General features: G+C 37.5%; 1 protein-coding gene across 4 annotated transcripts in view; it reads right to left on the bottom strand.

Moving 5' to 3' along the window:
- Positions 1–24,356, bottom strand: part of ADGRG6 (adhesion G protein-coupled receptor G6) — a 141,364-nt gene that overhangs the window by 112,777 nt on the left and 4,231 nt on the right. For all 4 annotated transcript variants that reach the window (XM_042939966.1, XM_042939968.1, XM_042939969.1 and 1 more), the window contains exon 2: positions 19,866–19,966. In XM_042939966.1, the coding sequence (XP_042795900.1) occupies positions 19,866–19,966 (101 nt within the window). The remainder of the gene's footprint in view (positions 1–19,865; positions 19,967–24,356) is intronic.

Raw genomic sequence — 24,356 nt, 5'->3', positions numbered from 1 at the left:
CTCACAGTCTGTGAGTTCAAGCACCACGTCGGGCTCTGTGCTGACAGCTGAGAGCCTGGAGACTGCTTCAGATTCTGTGTCTCCCTCTCTCTCTGCCCCTCCCCTGCTCATGCTCGCTCTCTGTCTCAAAAATAAATAAAAATATTTTTAAAAAATTTAAAAAAAAGGGAACAGATTTTTAAATAAAAAGCAAATGTATGCAAATACAGATCCTGTAAGTCTACAGAGGGTTCACAGCCAACTCACCACTGATCCCTCCCCTCTGCCCAACACACACACACACACACACACACACACACACACACACACTTTACCCTTATACAACTTGACTGTATGGCCCTTTTCACAGATGCTTCTGTGATCACTTCAGCCATGAGGTCTCTGTCCCCACCTAATAACTAAGTTTTGATAACAGATGATCTCAGGCTCATAGAATGAGTTTGTCCTTGCACCATTAATTTAAAAGAACAGTGAACAGTCAAGGGGTACATAAGAACAAAACAACTCTGTTCTGGAAAAGGAGTCAGCATTCAGCATGACACTTATCTTGAACCACATTCAAGACCAAAAAGGAAAAAAAAAAAAAAAAAAAGGCAGAGAGTCTGAAAAATTATGATTTAACACTGCATATTATAAATAATTAGGCCTGATGAGATATGCCAATTATCTTTCTAAAATTATGACTTTTAATTCCCATGTATTTTTTATGGGAGTTTTGAAAAGTCTCGAGTGGAATAGCAATGCAGGGAACAACAAGGATCACTTATTAACAGTCACTTTTCTTGTTAGGAGGGAATACAGAGAAACATCCTAATTCTGAAATCATCCAGATGCATACTGCTTTAAGTCAACCTGCGTTACTGCTCCAGAAGCAATCCATTTAAAATTTAGTAGAATTACTTCGAAGACACATTTTGAAAAAATAAAGCTAATTATTCTTAACTCTCTTTCCCCTATTTTAATATTTGCTTACTACCTCCCAGCAGCATATGCATGCATACTTTGCAAACATGGTATATAATATTAGTGCTGATATTTTATTGTTCCAAACCCTGTATTTCTACATTATAATTGTACTCATTTTGAAATAATTAATAAAATTATTCTATATTAATGGAACTTTAGGTGGATGTTTTTTTCTACCATCGATGGTATTAAATAAGCATCTTTATGTATAAAGCCTTTGTTTCTATTAAGTTTACAGGTAAATTTCCCAGTAATTAATCAGAAGGTACAGTATCATCTTCCTGGATACATCCATCATAGGCTATTTTTAAAAATCAAATATATACATTTAATTTTAGTGTAATAAATCCACTAATCATAAGAGATAAATCCTTTTTAAAAAGCTACTCATTCAGGAGTGCTGATGCATAGGGGCACTTGTACCCCAATGTTTATAGCAGCACTTTCAACAATAGCCAAATTATGGAAAGAGCCTAAATGTCCATCAACTGATGAATGGATAAAGAAATTGTGGTTTATATACACAATGGAGTACTACATGGCAATGAGAAAGAACGAAATATGGCCTTTTGTAGCAATATGGATGGAACTGGAGAGTGTTATGCTAAGTGAAATAAGCCATACAGAGAAAGACAGATACCATATGTTTTCACTCTTATGTGGATCCTGAGAAACTTAACAGAAACTCATGGGGGAGGGGAAGAAAAAAAAAAAAAGAGGTTAGAGTGGGAGAGAGCCAAAGCATAAGAGACTCTTAAAACTGAGAACAAACTGAGGGTTGATGGAGGGTGGGAGGGCGGGGAGGGTGGGTGATGGGTATTGAGGAGGGCACCTTTTGGGATGAGCACTGGGTGTTGTATGGAAACAAATTTGACAATAAATTTCATATTTAAAATAATTAAATAATTAAATAAATAAATAAAATAAAAATCTCATTCAAATAAGAAGCATATTAGATAAACTGATAGTTTAAAGCACTTATATCACATTTCTTAATAATTCACAATAAGGACATTTTAACTTGATGTTTTAAAAATAAGGAAGAGACACAACAGATTTTGACATATTTGGTCTTAAAAAGTCAAAAATACCAAGTCCAAAATGTACTAATTCTTATATTGCAAAAAATAAGTTCCTAGTTGGTTGTTTGGATTTTAAAATTCTTTTTCCCATGGAAATAACATTATAAAATCCTGTTAAAATCCCAGGCCAACTCATAACATAGCTAAAACAAAATTAATAGCAACCCAGAATCCCAAATCCACTTCATACCCTGGAACTTCAGCCCAAGACTCTGCTAAGCTATGAGCCTCATGGGAGATGTAAAGAGTAGGAAAAACTCTGGTACCTCTGCTCCTCTCCTGTGGAAAGGGAAGGAGGAACATGGGTGACAGCAGAAGGAAGTTCTTGGAGCACAAACCAGGGATAGTTTGGTCAAAAAAAAAAGAAAAAAAAAGAACAGGAGGAGGCAAGCTTCATGATATTTGTCTTTTAGACACATTGTTTTGTTAAGTCCACGGTTTTTATGTTACCAACTTCTGAGGAAGTATGATGTCATTTTGTCTATACATCAACAAGGTCAAAATGAATGAAATGCAGAATGGGCCACCTGGGGTCTGCAGCAATCTGATTAGTTCAAGTGAACGTGTTCCAGTACAAGTGAAAAGCACGAGTGTGCCTTTCACACAGCTTCTGTGCCTTTCACATCAAACCTGTAGGGTGGGGATGGGTTACCCTAGTCTCAAATGTCTCCTTTTAAATAATGTGGTTTAGTTCATTCATATTGTAGTACCTACACTCTTTTGGTTTTGTGCCAAATAAAAAAACAAAGAAGGCATGGTCCCTACCTCTTAACTAATAAGGAAAAAATATAAACATGAACAATCATGAAACACAATACACCAACAAAACACAGAATAAGTACAAACTGTTACGGAGTCCCAAAGGAGAGATGGAGAAAAATTGTAGATTTAGAAAATGATTTCTTGCTCCAATTCTACCTTTAAAATGGGATCTGATATGTGGTTACATGGGTATTCACATACATGAAAATTAAGGAAAAGAAACTGCCCATCTTACTAGCCTCGTTTTAAATGCTTCTGACATCAAGAGCATGCATTTACCATCAGTCTTGAGATGGGGAGGTGCTTTATTAGGTAGCAAAGGGGAATGAGATTTAAGTTGAGGACAAGGTATGAAGAATGACTTGGAGGTAGGGAAATCAGTGGCATGTCAGAGAAAAACAAGTTTTACAATTATTTTTTTTTCTTAGATTAGGAATAAGGAAACTCTAAAATAGCTTAGAAAATACTGGTTGCAGCTACCTGGTGAAGAACCTTGAATGTCAATCCATAAAGGCAGCATTTCATTCAGCAACTGAAAGCTCTCCATGGTTCCCAAGAAAATTACACTTTTTAAAGGTTTATTTGAAAGTGGTTTGTTAGTAGATGACGGAAGAAGACAGGAGACAACAGCCATCAGTTTTTTCTATTATTACAAAAGTTGAGGCAAGAAGCAATTAAGAGTCTGCATTAAATAAAGAGGACTCAAAAAAAAAAGGGGGGGGGGATACAAGAGACACTCACAAATTTACCAATGGATAAGATCTCTGAGAAGTGTGGCTAAAAAAGAGACAAAGATACCTCTGAAAGTGATTCTGGATGGAAGAAAAATACTGGGATTAGTGAGACACTGAAACCAGGAAAAAGCAGCTTAGATTGAAGAAAGATCCAAGCTGAATGGTGGAAGCGAATAGTCTTGTGAGGTTTGAAGTCAGCTGCTTCTCACTAGTGGAGTTGTGCTTATTATGTTTGTCCTCAGACTATTTTTTAGTAATTGTACTTCCTATTATAGTTACAAAGCGCATTGTATTTTACATGAAGCAATATTAATACAAAAGTAAAAGGATATAGGAGTCCATGAAAACTTAGCTGAACGGTTAGGAAAGTTTTTTATAAAGGTAAATGGAATAGCCATTCAATTAGTTATGGGGAAGATGGTCTTTAATGACTGACTGGTGGGGAACCTGAAAGATTCTGTTCAGAACACTTCATAAGCAATCTCTCTCCGCTGTAAAGGAAGGAAAATTCAAAATCACGGACATATTATGGGCATGATTTAAGCAAGAGAGACAACACTAAGCTCTAATTCAGATCTATCCTCAAAGGACTTGGTGCTATATGAAAAGAATAGCAAATAAATTCAAGCTTACATTAAGTTCAAATAAAATGTTAAGGACTCCTGGCTCCAGCCATGATGAAGTAATAAGTATGTGACTTCTCACAGCATAAGAAAAACTAGAAGAGGACAAAATATATGAAACAATTGCTTTGAGACATTGTAAAACTGACAGAAAAGGGCTCTGATCCTTGACAGAAAAGAAACACATTAACACATTAGGTGAGCCCCATATGTCTGTCTGAGAGTACTTTCCAAGCCCCTGCACAGCTAACTGGAACTCAAACAGAGAGCAGTGGCTTCACAAGACAGAAGATCTATAAAATTTCTCTTACTCTACCATGTTATAAGCTTGGTTCCAAGGTGCCCCTGGCACCCTAATAATGTGTGAAGATTTTTAAGAAAATAAAATGTCCTATTCAATGGCTACACCAATGTTATTATAATTATTAGCACAGGTCCTACATGGCAAAATATCTGCCAAATCAGCTTAAGTTTAAACTTGTAGGAAACTCAGAAGTGAGATCAGAATTTAAGATGTAAGAGTTGAGCTTTACCTTTTTGTAGTATTTATCAAAGTTTGAAATTATACCACTCTTCCCCCTTTAGATTTACTGAATTATACATAGCGCTTCCTCAAACTATCCATCCAATAAGGTTACATTCTTGCCTTCAAGAGATGTTTTTGTATAATTGCTGCATCATCTTGGATCTTAATATTAACAGTCGATGATTAGGGTCTCATTACTTTGCTTCAATCAATGGCCACATTCACATTACACCCTTCATGAGCAAATAGCGACCTTCATGCAGGGATACAGTCATAGCAGGTGCTTCTCCAGAAATGAGACCGTCTTGACTGATGCTTTCAACCCACTATTTACCCAGGTAAACCTCTCAAGTCAGTAGCTGGGGCAGAACAAATAACCCCTCAGAAACCACTCGCCAGGTGCTGACTCTACTCTAGGTCGGAATTTTCAAGTGTTTGCTTGAAATTTACTTTCTGATTCATGCTTTATATTTGCTGAGCAATCAGATTTACAAAAAAGATTTGTGAGGTTTTTCACAAGATCCACGAATTTTTGAAATAAATAAACACCTCAGTGAAGACAGGACAAAATAGAAGAAAACATGCTTACAACAACAGCAATTGGAGTTGGTTTTCCTGGGCCACCTTTTTTATCTTTAATTTTAATTAAAGGTAATAAGCCAAAAATACAATAAGTCTACCATAAGGTTTTAGTTAAAAGGCAAAATCCAATGTAGGTATGAAAAATATAACAGGAAAAAATGATTTGCTAATCATTGCATTCGTTTTATTAGATGGAGGAAAGAAGCTCTCAAGGGAAAATGCAGCCAGGCAAAGGTGTAATAACTTGAACTTGAGAATGTGTGTAGGGGCTAGAGAAGGGTGAAATGCAAGTTTACGCTTGAGCTAGGTGAAGTTCATATCCTTTGTAGAAATTTCTTCTCCCACACACAAAAAAGAATATTCTTAAGTACTAAAAATATCTGAATACTATAACTAATCCATATATAGTAATATTGAATATTCCTTTCCTGCTGGCAAAAAAAAAAAAAAAAAGCACAGCAAATACAGCAAAGAATTTCTGCTTTCAAAAAGCTATTATTTAATTCTTGATATAACTAGTAAAATCCTGATAGCTCTGAGGGCATTGGAATTCTATTTATTGTGCCCTAGAACTATTAACTGGCATTTTTTCCAGTTAGCAGAGATTTCTTTGTTGGGAGGTATAACCGACATGCAATAAAATGCACTGATTTTAAGTGTCCCATTCAAGGAGTTTTGATAGATGAATTCCCCTATATAACTATATCCCAACCAAACTTTGGAACAATTCCATCCACCCAGTGTATCTTACCGTGTCTCCTTCCAGTCCGTGGCTCCCTGGAGGCAACAACTGTTCTGATTTTTATCATTAGAGATTACTTTTGCCTGTCCTAGAACTCCATATAAATAAAATCACAGAGAATACACTCTATGTCCCTTCCTTGTTCAACATGTTTTACAGATCCCCATTCATGTTGTTGCACATGTCAGCAGTTCCATTTCTTTTTTGCCAAGTACTGTTCTGTAGTATGAATATACCAAAATCTGTTTGTCCATTTACATGTTGATGCACATTTGAATTTTTCCCAGTTTGCGGCTATTGTGAATATTATGTGAATAAATGTGAATATTATATTGTGAATATTATGAAATACTTATGGAGGCTTTGTGGGCAAATGTTTCAATTTCTTTTGGATAAATACCCGATAATAAAATTATTAAATCACAGTGTAGATTTGTGTGTATGTAACTTTTTAAAGAAACTACTGACTGGTTTTCCAAAGCGGATGTACAATTTTACACTTGCTCCAACAATGTATGAAAGCTCCAAATGTTCCACATCTTCACCACCCCTAGTATGTGTCAGTCTTTTTAAATTCTAGCTAACCTAGTGGAGATGAAGTGTACTCCAGTTTTCAGGATGATATTACCACTATTCAAACCAGTTTTCTTATGCAAAACCATTAACCAGTAGAATTAGATTAGGGAACTTTATGCACATATAACTAATGAGCATTATAAGTATATATACGCCAATATATATATGCCAATTTAAAATCATGGTGTTTTATAATCATATCCATACATAAAACTATAAAAATGCTGAGTATGCATCGATTTCATAATAATATAAAATCAATGCATGTTATTGCTAGAAACATTAAAATATGATGAAAAAGGAAACACCTGAATCTGAAGGGCACGGAGTTTGCAATTATCTGTATTTCTTTCTATTTCTTTTTTAATTCAGACCACTGTTTAAACAAAAAAAAATCATACTAGTCATAGTTTGATGCCCTGCCCTTTTCAATTACATTTGAATCTTGATCCCCCTGTTCCACATTTCACTAAATATTTGAAAAAATAAAGTTAGAAACATACCATAATTTATCAAATCACATATTGTGGGATATTTAGGCTATGTTGAATATTTAGTAATTATAACAAAGCCCCAGAACACACTGAAAAGGTATCTCTGACTGCAAATGAGCATCTTTGTAAAACTGAATTTCAGAGCCAGCATTTAACTCATGTTACTGATTGATCAAGTTAGCAGTTCCGCCCACAGCATACCAACTTTTTCATTATCATCATTAGTTTAGATGCATTCTAAAAATAACTTGATGTCCCAGTACATGGAGTTCAAGTTTAAATAAAATCCAACATAGGTCTGAATTTTTAAAGTATGTTTCTCAGAGGCACATTTTTACTGTCAAATAATACAAGATTCACTAGCATTTTTAACCTGAAATAGCCCATAGCATGTTTTCTGATTTTATTTCTAACTAGGATCACTAACATTAAAACACCCAGAAGGCAGTATGGTCTTACTTTTGAAAAAATGACAAGGCCTCCTTTAATAATACAGAAAACAAAATCACACCGATTCAATTTTATTATTAGATTTCAAATCTAATTTTTTGCTTCCATATGAATAGCAAAATCAGATTTGTTTACATATTCTGCCTTCAGAGCTAAAAGACTTCCAACCTATTTAAACAATGCCTAATGAACTCTATGTTTTTTCTGACCAAAACAATAGTTGTGACTTTTCAGCACTATATTTTTTATAGCTTATGTATCTCTGCTTCCCACAAATGGGGGCTTCAAATGTAAATTAACCAAAACCTCCCAGTTTAAAATTCTTTCGAATATAATTACAACAAAAATAAAGGTCTTTGTAAAGTGAAGCCAAGCATACATACTGAACAAACACTAAAGACATGTTTTTTTTCAGTTTCACTTGAACCAACCACTTTGAAATAAATATCCTCAGAACTGCCTAATATCCTAATAACAGAAAATTTTAAGATATGATGGGAATATTGAAAAGGAAAGAAACAGGAATGGAAAACAGAAGCAATTAGGTAAATCAGAATATAAATTTGATTTAAATGAGAATAAAAGGAGAATATAAGCTGATAGGAAGTCAGAGGCATCTAAAGGAACAATTTGAAGAATATGGAAAATGGTATCTTGCAAAAGTTAAATGCAAATAAACTAAATTCCAAATCATTAGTCATTCATTTTGTGACACAATTTCATCCTAAGACAGACTTTCTATGAAGAAAGTGTTTTCTTCTTCCCTTAATAACAAACATCATCATAGCAAATATGTTCCACCTATTTCAAAAATTTCTTAAAAATAAAAAACCTTCAGAAAACAGCAGAAACTCAGGAGACCTTTAGGGCTTTAGAAAAACAACATAATTATTTATACACACACACCCCTCAAATCGATACCTATCAATGCATCTCTAAAACAGAATCATCTATTTTGTAAGGGTGTGCAGGTAATAAATCCAAATGTAGAGTATTCCTTCAAGACATTCTGAAGCGAAGGAAGTAACAAATGAAAACGACAGCCTAAAAGAACAGAAGGGTTGAGGGGAGGTGGAAAATTGTCTTGAAAAGACAAGACTGAATATGTTTGTGAACTAAGCTGGAAGGCATAAAGCAAGATCAAAGTTTAAGCTACAGGTAATAGTGGGGACAGCTGTGGAAAAGACGGACCAAGAGGAAGGAAGAGGCTAGCTGAAAGAATCTTAAGACCCGGGTGCCTGAATGTTTCAGTCAGTTGAGCATGTCAGACTTGGGCTCGGGTCAGGGTCTCGCACTTTGTGGGTTCGAGCCCCACGTTGGGCTCTGTGCTGACAGCTCAGAGCCTGGAGGCTGCTTCGGGTTCTGTGTCTCCCTCTCTCTCTGCCCCTCCCCTGCTCATGCTGTCTCTCGCAAATGAATAAATATCAAAAAAAAATTTTTTTTAAGAATTTTAAGACAATAATCACCTTCTTTGCATTTTCAACAAAAGCAGACACTTTTTAAAAAGACTGGTCTCTGTTTTTTACAAAAGAGCTAAAACAATGTATTTCCACCAGAAACTCAGTCCTTGAAGCAAGTGAAAATAAACTATTCTGGTTATTGTACACATTTACAGTGACCACCTTCTTCTTTTGGCACACGTAATTCTTGTAAAGTTTTATGAAATCTCCTCTCTCAAATAGCTGGTTTTCCACAAAGATAGAAGGGTTGACTCACTAGTGTTAAACTCAACACAGCATCTATGCTACACACAAACTTCTTCTCTTCAATAACTGAATATCCGTGGCTAAATCCTAATTTTGCTTAGCAAAAGTATACAAATTCTTCACCTTCAGCACTCATTCAACATTTAATTGAGGCTCTACTATTTGGCAGACACTGGGTAGGGCATAAGAGGCTAGGGAGCCATGAAATTACCTAAATTAAGGACTGTGCACTGTAGCCTGTAGGGGACAAGAATCTTCAAGGAACTTAATCAGGGCAGCGGCAATATTCCAGTCGTAGTTTAACACACACACACACACACACACACACACACACACACACACACACACACGATGCAGGGAGATGACTTAGGAGCCCATTCAACACACCCGGTGGAGATGAGCACCTTGGGGGCAGTAACTCTAAAGGGAAGGACACATTTCTAATGCGGATTCAGCAACTCTTGGTCACAATCAAATATGGGTTTGACCAAGAAAAACACCAAGGGTGGCTGGAATTCTATTAACTTCTATCTTCAGCTTTTTGATATGTATATGAATGCTGTTCACATCAGTGAGAAAAGTGAGGCTGCCATTTCTGAAGCGAAATGGTATGATAGAGAAAAAGCATAAACTATGGATTCAAAACAAAAACAAAAAAACAGTCTGCTCCTGAGTTACCTAACTACAATCCCAGAGAAGCTCTTCACCTCTGTTCCCTTCGCGGGCATTTCTGATGGCACATATCCTCCTGATCTGAGCTTGTGGTGACAAGTCTCTCTCCCCTCCTGGGCTGGCAGTCGTCCCTCAGCTTTGTCAGCGCAGACCCCATTGACATCCCTAACAGTCTGGCCTCCCATCACCTAGTTTCACTCCTTACTCTCTTCTGCAGAGACCCTTTATTCTAGTAAAAGAAGTATTTATCCTTCCAGAAAATCATTTTCAATGTATCCGTGGGTTTGCCTTGGCCCTTTCTCCCCCCTACACTGCCCATCTCTATTGCCAACCTCATTTTGCGTCTTCCTGCTCTCTGTTACCACCAGAGGGGATTTCCTATGGGTACAAACCACTCCCATGACTGCCTCAGTTTTTACAGCCAGCCACACAATCTGATTGCAGGGAAATGTCTTCAAATGGTCAGTAGGAAGCCACACCACTTTGTAAATATTTTGTTCATCACCCCTGCTAGAAGACACAGGTTTTTTTTTATTTAAAAATAAAATTTTTTTTAACGTTTTATTTATTTTTGAGACAGGGAGAGACAGAGCATGAACAGGGGAGGGTCAGAGAGAGGGAGACACAGAATCTGAAACAGGCTCCAGGCTCTGAGCTGTCAGCACAGAGCCCGACACAGGGCTCGAACTCACGGACCACGAGATCGTGACCTGAGCCGAAGTCGGCCGCTTAACCGACTGAGCCACCCAGGCGCCCCAGAAGACACAGTTTTAACATCGCTCCCTCCATGAAAACTTTTCTGAGATCTTCTCTGCTATCCCTTGATATCACCTCTGCAACTCTATTAGACCATATATCATAGTACTTCCTATTTGTCTCACGTTAGTCTCCTCATCAACAATGTCAAAAACCCCTTGACATCAAGGACCATGATTTTTCTCTAATATATATCACACACACACACACACCACTCAAATATTACCATAATATATCCCTTAGTTTTTAAAAGCACTTAGGAGAAGCAATATTAACTCTGTGTTCTCTGTCTGGTATTTAAATACTATAATGCTCTTACAAATGTTTAACATATTTTAATAATATTAGCGGGAGGGGAAAGGCTCTGATTAAGAAGGCCTAACTCTTAAATCAGCTAGACTCTCCCTGCTAAGGGAAATCCCATCACAGATGGGCAGCTTGGAAAGCAGTTTGATTCATTCACTACACATTTACTGAAGACTTCTTCTGGGGCCACACAATCATAGCATTATATGTATAAACAGACAGCGCCTTAAATGTAAGAAATGGTTGAAAATTCAGAGAGGACTTTCTTCTGACATCCTGACTAAAAGGTGCAGACCTCTCTAATACGTGTGTGAGAGACATGTAAGCAGGTCAAATGGTGAGTAATGAGAGTCCTAACCAAACACCACCAAAAGCGTCAAGGGGGAACTGGAAGGAAAATGTCTGATGTCAAATTAGCAAAGGCTCCAGGAGAAAAGCCACAAACTGCATTGTTTATTGAGACATCAGTATTGGAATAGAAATGCTGTGGTCATGAGCTCCCTCCAAGTAACAGAATTTTCAGGTTCCCCTTCTAAAGACAGATATGATGAGCAGTCCAAGTAAAAAGCTAATATTGACCAGCCAGGAGATGAGTGATTAAGACACAGGGTGATTAAGAGCATTCGGGACGGGTGGGGGCCACAGTCCACAATGCCCTTAGTGAGCAGACTTGGAGCTCATTCTCTGTAAAATACCTAACGCCAAGGCAAAATATCTTTAAAAGTCTCACTCTTCCCCCCATAGCACAATCACTGAGGCCACCAAAATCAGCAGGACCAGAAAACTCTCATCATGTGCCTTACAATTCTGTTTGATAAAGCCAGTAATGCAGCAAAACTGGTAACCTACTCTCAATACAGGCCAGTATTCATTGTACATACCTCAGGCAAAGAAAGAAAGAAAGAAAGAAAGAAAGAAAGAAAGAAAGAAAGAAAGAAAGAAAGAAAGAAAGAAAGAAAGAAAGAAAGGAAGGAAGGAAGAAAGAAGGAAAGGGAAAGAAAGAACTGTGAATGTGTTTAAAAGCAGTGATTAATATTACCATTCAGACTGTTTTCTTTTTTCAGATCTGTAATTTCACTCTGACAATACTCTTTCAAGTTTTGACCAGGTAAAGAAATCTAAAAAGATCTCTTTGTTTAGAGATTTGCAAAAAATACGAAAAGTAGTTGATTCCTGTAGCTTTGCCCAGACTAATAATAGTTACTCGTGTAATTTTATAATTACAGAGAAGAAAAAGAGAACCTGATTTTTAATTGAGCAGACACAATCTATCATCTGAGCTCTAGTGTGAACAGTTCTTTATCTAAACTAGCAGCACAAGCTCAAAGCAGACTGCGTTAGAAACAACTTTTTTGACTCTTACATAAGAGTTGTATTGAAAAGAATTTTGTAAATTTTTTTAAAAAAGTGTATCATTTCTAAACCACAAGTTTAAGAGGAAGCTGATTTAAGAATGACTGCAAACTAATATTTTCACATGAAATGCATCATAATTCACCCTATTTTCCCAAGAAATCAGCTCATCTAAAAAGAGAGATTACTTGGCTATACATAATTTAAAAGATTTTTTTGAAAAAAAAAAAAAAAGATAATTAGTCTTAATCATAGAAATAGGATAGTTATTGTAGCCCCCACTGGACTAATTCACTCCTCTCAGAGAGTTGGGGTTTTTTTGTTTGTTTTGTTTTTGTTTTGTTTTTTAATAGTTAGAAAGGTTTATCTGAACTGGTGATAGCCCTACCTGTGTGCTGGCAAAAGACCTTATTCTCCTTTCAGGTGTTTAACTGTCTTAGTTCAGCGGAAGACAAAGGATGTTTATAATATTGTGACTTCATGCTCATTGTGGAATTAATCTGTTTTCTCATCTAACCTCTATACTTCCCTCCTCTGCTGCCCCACCCTGCAAGATATATTTACTTCTTAAATTTGGAATAAGTTCTCCCCCCCCCTTTGGTTCTTTTCCATTTTGTTCTTTTCCACATTCCTTCCTTACAGAATCCTATGACATTGCAGTCGGAGTGAGAAAGGTGTCAAAGAGCACATGTTCCACTTGCTGAAAATAAAGTGAAAACTCCTTAAAGAATTATTAATTTGAAAGTTGAGGAAAAGTTTGTACCTGCCAAAGTCTAGAGTTCCCACAGGCTTCTCCTGTCAGAGGGGGTTTCCTGCCTAATCTCCAGTTCCATGTAAAAATTCCCTGCTAAACTGAAAGGAAACACACACAGAGGAAACTCTGGACGTAAAACAATTAAGACTATATGTGCCTCAAAAAACTAGACACACACACACACTCTCTCTCTATAGTTAAGCAGTAGACCGAGGGGCCCTTCAAGATTTTTAGTATCAATTCTTCTTCACTATTAAGATTCCTTCTTTGTGTCCTGATTTCCAGAGATGAGGAATGTGAAGGATAGCTGGTTTTAGTTCTTGGCAACCAATCGCTAGGAGAGTCCTTTGGTACTTGGAGGACCAGCTCAACCGTCTTATCTTTGCTGGGAGATAAGCTAAAGTCCGTTATCACTTCCAACGGACCACGCTTCAAACATCTGAAGACCACCACCTTACTCTGACTCCAGGATTCCAAAGTAAATGTGACATTTCTCTGATTTCTGTTTTTCCACAGGAGTTTTACTCTTTAAAGCACAAAACAAATTGTTACACAAAAGCAACAATGCGGTATCCGACAAAGGACTCCAGTCTCCAGGGGCAGCCCACCCCCACACAGGCTTCTCACGGCACAGGGGAGACAGAGATGCCCCGAAACGCTCCTCTGACCGCTCAAGGCTCATCACCAAGCGGCTCTGCCTGCTCTTGCTCCTGCTTACGGATTCTGTCTAAAGAACGGCAACCATGCCCAGAGGCGGTGTGACCTGGCCAGGGAGCAGCAGGACTCAGCTGACTACCCTCTTTTCCTGATGCCATCTAAGTGGGGCCCGTTTCATCAGTGGCCCCATCACGCTGCCCAGTCACGTAAAATTGTCACCGTGGTGACTAGTCATCCTCTTTCCACATCTATGTGATTGGCTTTATGACATAAATCCAAAGCAGGATTTCATAGTTCCCTACATCAAATTCAGATCATCTCAAAGGTACACATGGGAAATTATCTGGAAGATGCGTTGAGGAAACTTCTGTGTACAAACTTGGGGGTTTGTTTATTCATCACATTGGCTCCTCCAATCTCAAGTGCAGAATAAGAAAACAGCCTTTCAGCTGAAGGCAACCTAGGGACCGTAATTTGGAGCATTTTGACTCTAACTGAAAAACAAACTTTATTACTAGATAGTGTAATTTTCTGTTAGTCACTTGATCATTATTCTTTTTTTTTTTTTTTTTCATTTGATGAAACAGTTTGCTGGGTTGTAGGGTAGTTCTATTTTTAACTTTTTGAGGAACCTTCATACTGTTTCCAGAGTGGCTGCACCAGTTTGCATTCCCACCAACAGTGCAAGAAGGTTCCTTTTTCCACACATCCTCACCAATGCTTGTTGTTTCTGTGTTTTTGATTTCAGCCATTCTGACAGGTGATAGGTGATACCTCATTGTAGTCTTGGTTTGCATTTCCCTGACGATGAGTGATTCACAGCATTATTTACAAAAGCCAAATTATAGAAGCAGCCCAAGTGTCCATTGATAGACGAATGGATAAATAAGATGTGATATGTATATTTGGTATGGTATGATACATGCTATGTATATCACAAGATGTGGGATGTTTATGCATCCAACGGAGTCTTATCCAGCCATCAAAAAGAATGTAATCTTGCTATTCACAATGATGTGGATGGAGCTAGAATATATTATACTAAGTGAAATAAGTCAGTCAGAGAAAAACAAATCCATTACGACTTTACTCACATGTGGAATTTAAGAAACAAAACAAATGAGCAAAGGGAAGGAGACAAAGGGAGAGGCAAGCCAAGAAACACTCTTAACTACTGAGAACAAACTGATGGTCGCCAGAGGGGAAGTGGGTTGGGAGATGGGTGAAATAGGTGATGGGGAATAAGGAGTGTACTTGTCATGATGAACACTGGGTGATGTATGGGATTGTTGAATCACTACATTGTACACCTGAAGCTAATAGAACGGTGTATATTAACTATGCTGTAATTTATTTATTTATTTTTTTAATTTTTTTTTTAACATTTATTTTTGAGACAGAGAGAGACAGAGCATGAACAGGGGAGGGGCAGAGAGAAAGGGAGACACAGAATCCGAAACAGGCTCCAGGCTCTGAGCGGTCAGCACAGAGCCCGACGCGGGGCTCGAACTCACGGACCGTGAGATCGTGACCTGAGCTGAAGTCGGACGCTTAACCAACTGAGCCACCCAGGTGCCCCAACTATGCTGTAATTTAAAAAAAAAGAATGGTTTGCACAATCAGAACCTTATTCTTTATCTTTCAGACACATTAATAATAAAATAGCCAAAAACACATGGCAGATTTGTAAAAGGATTATTTTTCTATGCATTTGAAAGCCTCTTTGACCAAACACAAAAATAGTATAAAGTTATATGCCTATCACATAAATTCAGACTTCAGTGTAATTGATGCTATAGAATAATTGCTTCCTTTGATCATGAGAAAAATCAACAAACAGCACAAGATTGCTTTTACCCAATTACCTACCTGCCTTCTAGAACTGCGCTGCGCTCCGGGCTAGAAAGTACACAATTCAGGCCAGACTGCACTTTCAAAAACATTTTCCCTTTTAGCTGTTGATCTATCACTGAGCTTTGAAATAATCTGCTGATATCATCGATTTTTCAGGAGAGAAGGGAGGCCCCTCCCTCAGCGTTCATGACTAAGGCTATCTGTATGGAAACAGGCCCCTGGTTGCTTAGGAATTCATTGGCTCTCGGCTGTTTCTGAAGCGGTAACCTTTAGTCTGCCTGAGATACCATCATTCATCTTCAGAGTCATGGAGTGTCATGCTACATAAAAAGAGGTTATTATTTGAAATACCTTTAAGAGATGCCTATCAAGTAAGGGAAGAGCCAGAGTAACGGTTACGTGTCTAACAGAAAATTGTAACATTTGTGTACATCCACAGCCTCTCTGGCCATTTTCAACGTGGCTTTAAAAAAAAAAAATTATCAGGTTTTCTTCTATTTGTTTTTCCAAGTTATTAAAGTAACGTTCATTATAACAAGGCAAATAATTCTGAGCTGTATAAAGTTCCATTGCCTTCTCCCTTCTCGCTCCAACCTATGCTCTTGAGGGTGACCCATTGTAAAGCCTGACGTGTACATGCGTCTATGTTTTACTATAATTTTTATACAATCTGATACAAACGTACACATACTTAACACATTTCAGTTTTGTAATACAACCTATTACAAACCTGGGATACTGTTTGGCAATTTGTTTCTTAACATTATCACTGACATCTTTCAAAGCCAATATACACAGTTTGACCACATTGTTTGGAATGACTGCACAGTATTTCATAATATTAATATAAAATAATTTACAAAATCATTCCCCTGTTGAAGAACAATGTTTGCTATTACAATGTTACAGTTAACATACTGGTATATATTTCTCTACATATTATGTTTGTTTGTTTTTAAAATTTCTGTCAGATAGATACCTACACCGGGGGAGTGATATATTAAAGAAAATACAAATTCTTAATTTTTAAACAATGTTGCCTACTTAACTCTCCCAAGGGACAGAGCCAACCATGTTAGCATGTGCCCTCTCCCCAACAAAGGTGATAATACTGGATGTGGATATTATCAACGTTTCTAAATAGTATAGAGCCAGTGTATTAAAAAATCGTGTCTTATTGTTTTAATTTATGCTTCTGTGGGACTAGTTTCAATATTCAGCCGTAATTTGGTTGTAGTTCCTATTGAAAGTTATATTCATCACTTGTCAAGAGACCTTGCTTTTTTAAATACTGAAGGGCATAAAACTTTATACTACTTGCTTGGTAAATGCCCCATGAAACTACAGACATTAACATACCTAGCAGAAGACTTCTTCTTGCAATTCTATGATATGAATTGAACTAAGGATGTTATCCAAATTAAACTACAGTATTCTAATTTTTAACCTTCTCACCTAGGTGTCAATCTTAACAATCAAAAGAGGTTTTTTGCCAACCCTTTACTCCAGCTGTCATAGCCAAATTACCAAAACATTATCAAGGGAGCAACCAAAATCTATAAAGATTATCACTGAAGGGTAACATGGTAAGAGAGTGAAAAGGGGCATCTTTGAATTCGGGGACAGGAGGGCTTATCTGAGGTGGTAATGATTAAGATCTGAGTGTCAAAAAAAAAAAAAAAAAGAACCAGGTGTGTGCAGTTTAGGAAGAGGAGGGTCCTAGGAAGGCACGGTCAAGAAATAGGTGGGCCAATAGGTCTAGAAAATAGTAAGGTGAAGAGGAGAACAGCAGGATATAGTGGTATGGATTATACAGCTTGAAAGCGAAGTAGATTTGGGGATAGGAGGTAGGAATCAAGAGTCTTGTCTGCACACGTGAAGTTTGAGACCCATTTTAGATATATATAAGCAACCATAGAGGTGACTCCAGGGTCAAGGAAGGGGCCAGGGCTGACAAACTGGATTTGGCATCAAGATGCCATTGAAAGCCACTGGACTCCAAAAGATCACATAGGGGTCACACAGAGAAGTGAAAGAGTCAGAGGGTGCATACATTGTGATACAACCTCACAGTTAAGCACCACACGTTCTTCAAAAATACAGGTTATTCAGAGTTACCCTAGGACTTAAAGATAGGACTCTGAATATTACATACATCTAAAGTTTTGATACGCATTATTTTAGGGAAACTTACATTGAGTTGTAAGGCAAACATTTTATATTAAAATGCCAATAATAATCCCTAAAGTATTTTTTGTGGTATCAGATCCTCACGGGTAAAGTGGTGGCATTGTGAGTGAGTAATGGTTCCAGATAAATAGGTTGAAAGTGTTCTGGCTTCATGAGGAAACACAGATTATTGTCTGTCACAAAGCCTTACGTGATACACACAAAGTGTGGAGTAATGAAAGGAAGTTTTAAAAAAGATTTGTGTGAGGGGTGCCTGGGTGGCTCAGTCGGTTGAGCGTCCGACTTCAGCTCAGGTCATGATCTCACGGTCTGTGAGTTCGAGCCCCGCGTAGGGCTCTGTGCTGACGGCTCGGAGCCTGGAGCCTGCTTCAGATTCTGTGTCTCCCTCTCTCTCTGACCCTCCCTTGTTCATGCTCTATCTCTCTCTGTCTCAAAAATAAATAAAAAAAAAAAATTTAAAAAAAAAGATTTGTGTGAGACAGTAACTTAAAAACAAACGTAAGGACTTTGTTTCCCAAGACCCTGATAACGAGTGCCTCCATCAATTCTGCAACCTAGGTGTTTCCCTTGCCTCATCCAAGCCCCAGTCAGCTGACTCCTTTTAATTAGTCTGAGAACATGTGTTTCATTTCATTTATTCCAGTGATTAAAATGATGAATGTGGGTATATCAATTAAAACACTGACATGAAAATAAAAGTCTCAATTTAAGGTTTGAGGTAGCCTTGAAAATTGACAAATGCCATGACCTAACACAAATGAAAGTAACTAGACTTCAACTAATTTTAATCTCATAACTTACTTCACATCATGTGATGGGTTCTTGGTGAGTCACTTTTGAAAGCTAAGAAAAAGCTCAACACTGTAACCAAAGAAATCCAATGTATATTTAATTTTCATTTCTCCTCACAAGTTTCTTTCCTCTTTTGGCAATGAAAGTAAAACAAAGAAAGAGTGGCTTTATCATGGAATTGAAACAAATACACACACAAAAAAAGAAACTTCAAAGAATCTGTTTTGTTTTGAGGCCATTAAACCACGTGCCAGGAATTTTCCGAGTAGCTGAAACTCTTAAAATACTTGATGGCTTGCAAAGAAATATTTATATACTAAATACAAGTTGAATTTCTTAACCTGTGAATAAACAATTTTAGAGTAATCTATTTTCATGATTCATTAAATGTATTGTTTATAATGTATAGATACATAACATAAATATGGAATGTATAAAACCTTGATTAAGCACATGTAATACATAACACTATATGAGTAACAATTTTCCTCTAAAAACAAATATGGTAAACTGAATGAATACAGCAATTAAAGAAAAAAAGAGTAAAAGAAAATGGACCTAAGAGAAATGCAGTTTGCTCAGGAACAAAACCAGATAATGAAGAAACAGTTAACTTTTAAACATCACTCCCATTCCTCAGGTTCTGATTGGCTCATTCATACAATTAGCTGACGATAGAAAATGTAGCTTGCAACCATAACTAAAAGGACCTTATTTCAAAGTTCAGAAAAAGACTGTAATTACACAGATTTGATATTTTTATTCCAAAAATACTGTAATTAAAATTAACTTTTTCATATCCTTTTAGGCTAGCTAAATAAACCTCATGATCTAAAAACTTAATTTCAAATTCCTATCTCATGCTGCAACATGGTAAGAAAATCAGGATAAATAAAAACAGTAAAGTCTTTACTTTCCATAAATGATTCTATGAAAACTTGAAAAGAGAAAGAATTGAATATTGTATATTTATTCAATGGTTGAAGAAACAGCTAGCACATTTTTAATGTCAGATATGTAGCTATCTCATCATTCAATATGGGCTACACAAATAAATAAAGCTAAAAGAAATGCAGCAAAGATTAAAGAAATACACTCATTAGAAAACAGAACAATGATCAAAGTCATACTATGCGTACAGAAGTCAGAGAGGCCATGGGCAGCAAAAGCCTGTAAGGACCGAAATGGAAACAGAAAAAGATAACAAATAAATGAATAGCACACTGAAACTAAAAGCAATGTGACCACTCTTAAATTCAGGGTTTGAAAGAGAAAGGGTCTTGCTCACCTGAAAGAGGAACATACACAAGACACAGAGCAATGAAGAACGGAAGAGAACCTGGCTTCCATTTCCAACGACAGTTCCACATTTGATCTGAGTGAATCATCCTGCAATGGAAGAAAGCAACCATCAGGACATTCAGCATCCAGTAAGGCAGTAGGACAATAACAGTCAACGTGCAGGTTTTCAGCAGAGATTGGAAAAAAGCAATCGTTATAGAATAGGCGGTTTCCCAATGAAGGTGGGGAAATATTCAGATAATTCAAATTCATTAATCAAAAAATAAAGCAATTTCAGCTTCAACCTTCAGCATCACCAGTCACATGCCCGTCTTACCCCAGAGGATTTTTATATCAACCTCTCCTATAATCTCCCAAAAATGTAGACTTCAAGGAAATGCTTTCGTTTTATGACATCTGCTGTGTTACAAATGGAAACAATTTAAAATAAAAATAAGGTGCCCAATTGCCTTCGTTCCCTTAAAATTAAGCAACGAAGGGGAGCCTGGATGGCTAAGTTGCTTAGGTGTCTGACTTTGGCTCAGGTCAGGATGGTGTGTCCGAGCCCCCTGTCGGGCTCTGTGCTGACAGCTCAGAGCCTGGAGCCTGCTACAGATTCTGTCTCTCTCTCTCTCTCTCTCTCTCTCTCTCTCTCAAAAATAAATAAACATTAAAAAAATTATTTTAGGGGCACCTGGGTGGCTCAGTCGGTTGGGCATCCGACTTCGGCTCAGGTCACGATCTCACAGTCTGTGAGTTCGAGCCCCGCGTCGGGCTCTGGGCTGATGGCTCAGAGCCTGGAGCCTGCTTCCGATTCTGTGTCTCCCTCTCTCTCTGTCCCTCCCCCATTCATGCTCTGTCTCTCTCTGTCTCAAAAATAAATAAAAACGTTAAAAAAAATTAAAAAAATATATAAAAAAAAATAAAAAAATTATTTTAAATTAAGCAATGAAGCGTTAACATCCAAAAAGAATAACTACTTTGTAAATGATAGCTATCAATGTTTTTAAGTGGCCACTAAACACCAAGTATTATAGAAACTACAATTAACTCTACAGTGGTCTCGTCTTTAAACTCAAAATTGCACCTACCAATAATTTAGACAGGAACATCCATATTATCTTGGCTTAAAACAGTGGTATGAAACCTTTCATTGACTCACCTCCATCAAAAGAGACAAGTCAGTGAATGGGGCAGCAAGCCACTGTAAGGGCCCACAAAAGGACTGGTTAGCAAGACAGCCATGAAGCAGGAAAATGGTTACGTAGCAGTGAAACAAAAACAATAACAAAAACAAAAACTCCTGATCTTAAAAGTCTCTAAAGGGAGTTTCCATGGTTCCAGGTGACAGTTGAGAATCTTTTTTTATTTCTAAAAAGAGAAACAACTAATCAGATACTTTAGGATCACAGTAATACCTTCTTTACCTGAAGGTTGCTTATCTGGAGTAAAACACGTCATACTAATCACAAAACCAGATATGCAGGGAAGGAAATACTCAAAGGAGAAAAAAATAGACATCAAATGATTTCTGCACTTGCCTCAAGCCTCATTTCCAGTCCATCCTTTACTGTTAGAGACCACCTACATAGCAGGGCGAACAGGCTCCAGAGTGAGCTAGACCAGGGTTTGCTACTTGTAAACTATGCACCCCTTTGGAAATGTACTTGACCTCCCTGCACTTCCAACTTTCCACCTGTAAAACAGAAACTCCAATCCACAGAGCTGCTGGATGATGAAATCAGAGTATGTCTTTTGAGAACAGTGCCTGACACTTGCCTAGCAAGTGCTCAACAAATATTAGCTATTATTGTTACTACTACCCTGGGCATTCTAATGTAAGTATGGTTACTCTGTCCACAGTAAAATCAAAAGAAAAGCCTTAAACAAGAATGGACCATAGGATGTTTTAAACTAACACCAATCAATTGACTTTGTGACTACTTCTGGATCACCTGGGAACAGAAATGAAATGGATTACTCATGCCTGCCATTAACCCAGAAATTCTGAGCGGTACCTGATATTCATGCCATGTTTTTATATTCACCCAACTAGAATTTCTAGCATCACTTGGTTCCTAATGGAAATTCTAAACCAGGTAAAGCTTAAGAGCTGAGGAGTAGTTTTCTGTATGGAGGGTATGTTTTAAAATACATCCATCGAAAATAGTTGAAATTTGAAGCAATGTTACTGCTTATGGGAAGCAATATGCCACAGTACATCATAATAATATAATAAGAACGGATGTGAGCTTTGGAATAGCACAGAGTTACAACCTGGTGCCTCAATTTATTGTGTGACTTTAGAGGCAAGTCCTTAAAATGCTGAGACTATTTTCTCTTCTGTGTATAGGATGTCATCCATCGAAAAGACAGAGTCACTACTGCATGGCACTTAGTAAGTGTTTTAAAAAGGGGAGATGATAAACTTCTATCACATGAAAGGCTCACTCATTTGGAAGAATGGGTCCATTCATTTTGGATGAATGAGGTGTTTCCCATTCAGGTCATGGATGAATTAGCATGCTTCTAAAACAAACAAACAAACAAACACACACACACACAATTATATATTCAAAGAAGTTTAGAGCTGGGAATATCAAAGATGAAGTCTAACCTTCACATCCCACAGAGGAGGAAACTGAGGCCCAGAAACATAAAGGGGCAGAGCAATCAAACCTGGCTACCGGCCCTACCATTTATATTCGAGAATATCAGCACGAGAGAACTCCCAGCCTCTTAATCTCTACGGCACATGACAATTTTCCTTTGTCAATACTTGGAGAATGGTCTCCTCTCAAATTTATGTGCTCTCTAAAAAATCCTCAAGGAGGGTCTCCTGGGTGGCTCATTCGGTTAAGCATACAACTCTTGATTCTGGCTCTGGTCATGAACTCACAGTTCGTAAGTTCAAGCTCCTCGTTGGGCTCTAAACTCAGAGTACAAAGCCTGCTTGGAGTTCTCTCTCCCTCTCTTTCTTCCCCTGCCTCTCTCATGCGCTCTCTCTCTCTCTCTCTCTCTCTCAAAATAAATATATAAACTTAAAAAAAAATCCTTAAGGAATCATCTTTGTTAGCTTGGCAACATTGAGTATTATTTCGTAACGCAACTTTCTTTTGCTATAACAGGTTCTTATTTAGGGATTCCGTAGTCAATCCTGAAGCTGTATCCTTTCAGACAATAGCTGCAAATAATGACCAAGGGCTTCATGCATTCTGGTTCCCAAGACTCCATCACTTCATATTGAAAAGGAACCCAGCACAAGGCAAGCACTCGTAACCAAAGTTAAACCTCATGACTGGTCAACTTTCATCCACTTGACTGTTTACTGAAGAACAGAAACAAACAAATTAAGAATAGAACAGAGGAAGGAAAGCACTATGTGTCTTCTCAGGGGATCGCTTAGCAAAGACACATCCCTGAGATTTAAATAACTTTCTCACAAGAACGGAAAATCCAGATCAGGGTTACTAAGGTTCTAAATAGGAGCTACAAAAAAATATAATACAATCTTGTATTACTTGAGTCGTAGCCTCAAAGTTCTGTTGAAGAGACCAAGAACATTTTTAAGTAAAGGAGAGTCCTACATAGACTTCTGTCACCTGAAAACCATCTAAGCATGAAATTTAAATCCAAGCAATAAAACCTATCATTTCACAGGCAAAAAAAAAAAGAAAGTACAATACTAAACAACTTGCCCAAGATCACATAATCAGTGGTGGGAGAGCTAACACATCCCGATGCCACCTGGCTTCCAATTCACCTGTCCCTGAGAACCAAGACACCTCCATTGCAAACTTGCTCCACTTTTCAATCGGCACAGGCCACAACATACAATACGTTTGAGTCCTATTTCAGGAACTTTAGAACCTAACCCTGTTATTGAATTGTTGTTAATGTCAGAATGACCCCTTATGAACGTGACTCAATCCAAACGCATCACTGAAATAATCTGTAGTCTAGAAAACCGAACGTCTTCCACCTCTTCACTCCTTAAAAGTCCAACTTAAGGAGAAATTGATGAAGAAAATTTAAAATCAGTGGAGAAATTGACACGGCACTAATTCTATCATTACTAGCTATAGTCAGAATTACAGATTATTCCTCAGATCCCAACCGTATTTCTATGTCAAATCTTTTCACAAAGGACCACGAGGAGTGGCAAAGAGAGTACCTTAATTCTTCTAGAATGAAAAGAATAGAATTTGGTTTATTCAAGTCTAAGCAGAATTGTATTTCTCCTTTTGGTTAAAGATCATGTTCCTGATCTCAAGCAATGAACAAAAAGAAAAAGTGCTATTCTATCACTCAAGTTCTTTTATTAAGTTTGGCTCACCCCCCATTTCAAAAAGGTAGAAAGGTTTATTCTTCAAATCTGCACAAATCTTGACTCTTGTGTGAGCAGAAGCATCCACTGCACCATGGCTTGTACCCCGGGTGAAATTAAAAGGCAACCCTGAGAAACACACATACACTCCATGTAAAACTAGGACTATCT

Source organism: Panthera leo, chromosome B2, assembly GCF_018350215.1.
Source record: "Panthera leo isolate Ple1 chromosome B2, P.leo_Ple1_pat1.1, whole genome shotgun sequence".
Classification (NCBI taxonomy): Eukaryota; Metazoa; Chordata; class Mammalia; order Carnivora; family Felidae; genus Panthera; species Panthera leo.
Note: the sequence above shows the minus strand (reverse complement) of the source record. Positions and strands in the feature narration are given on the sequence as shown.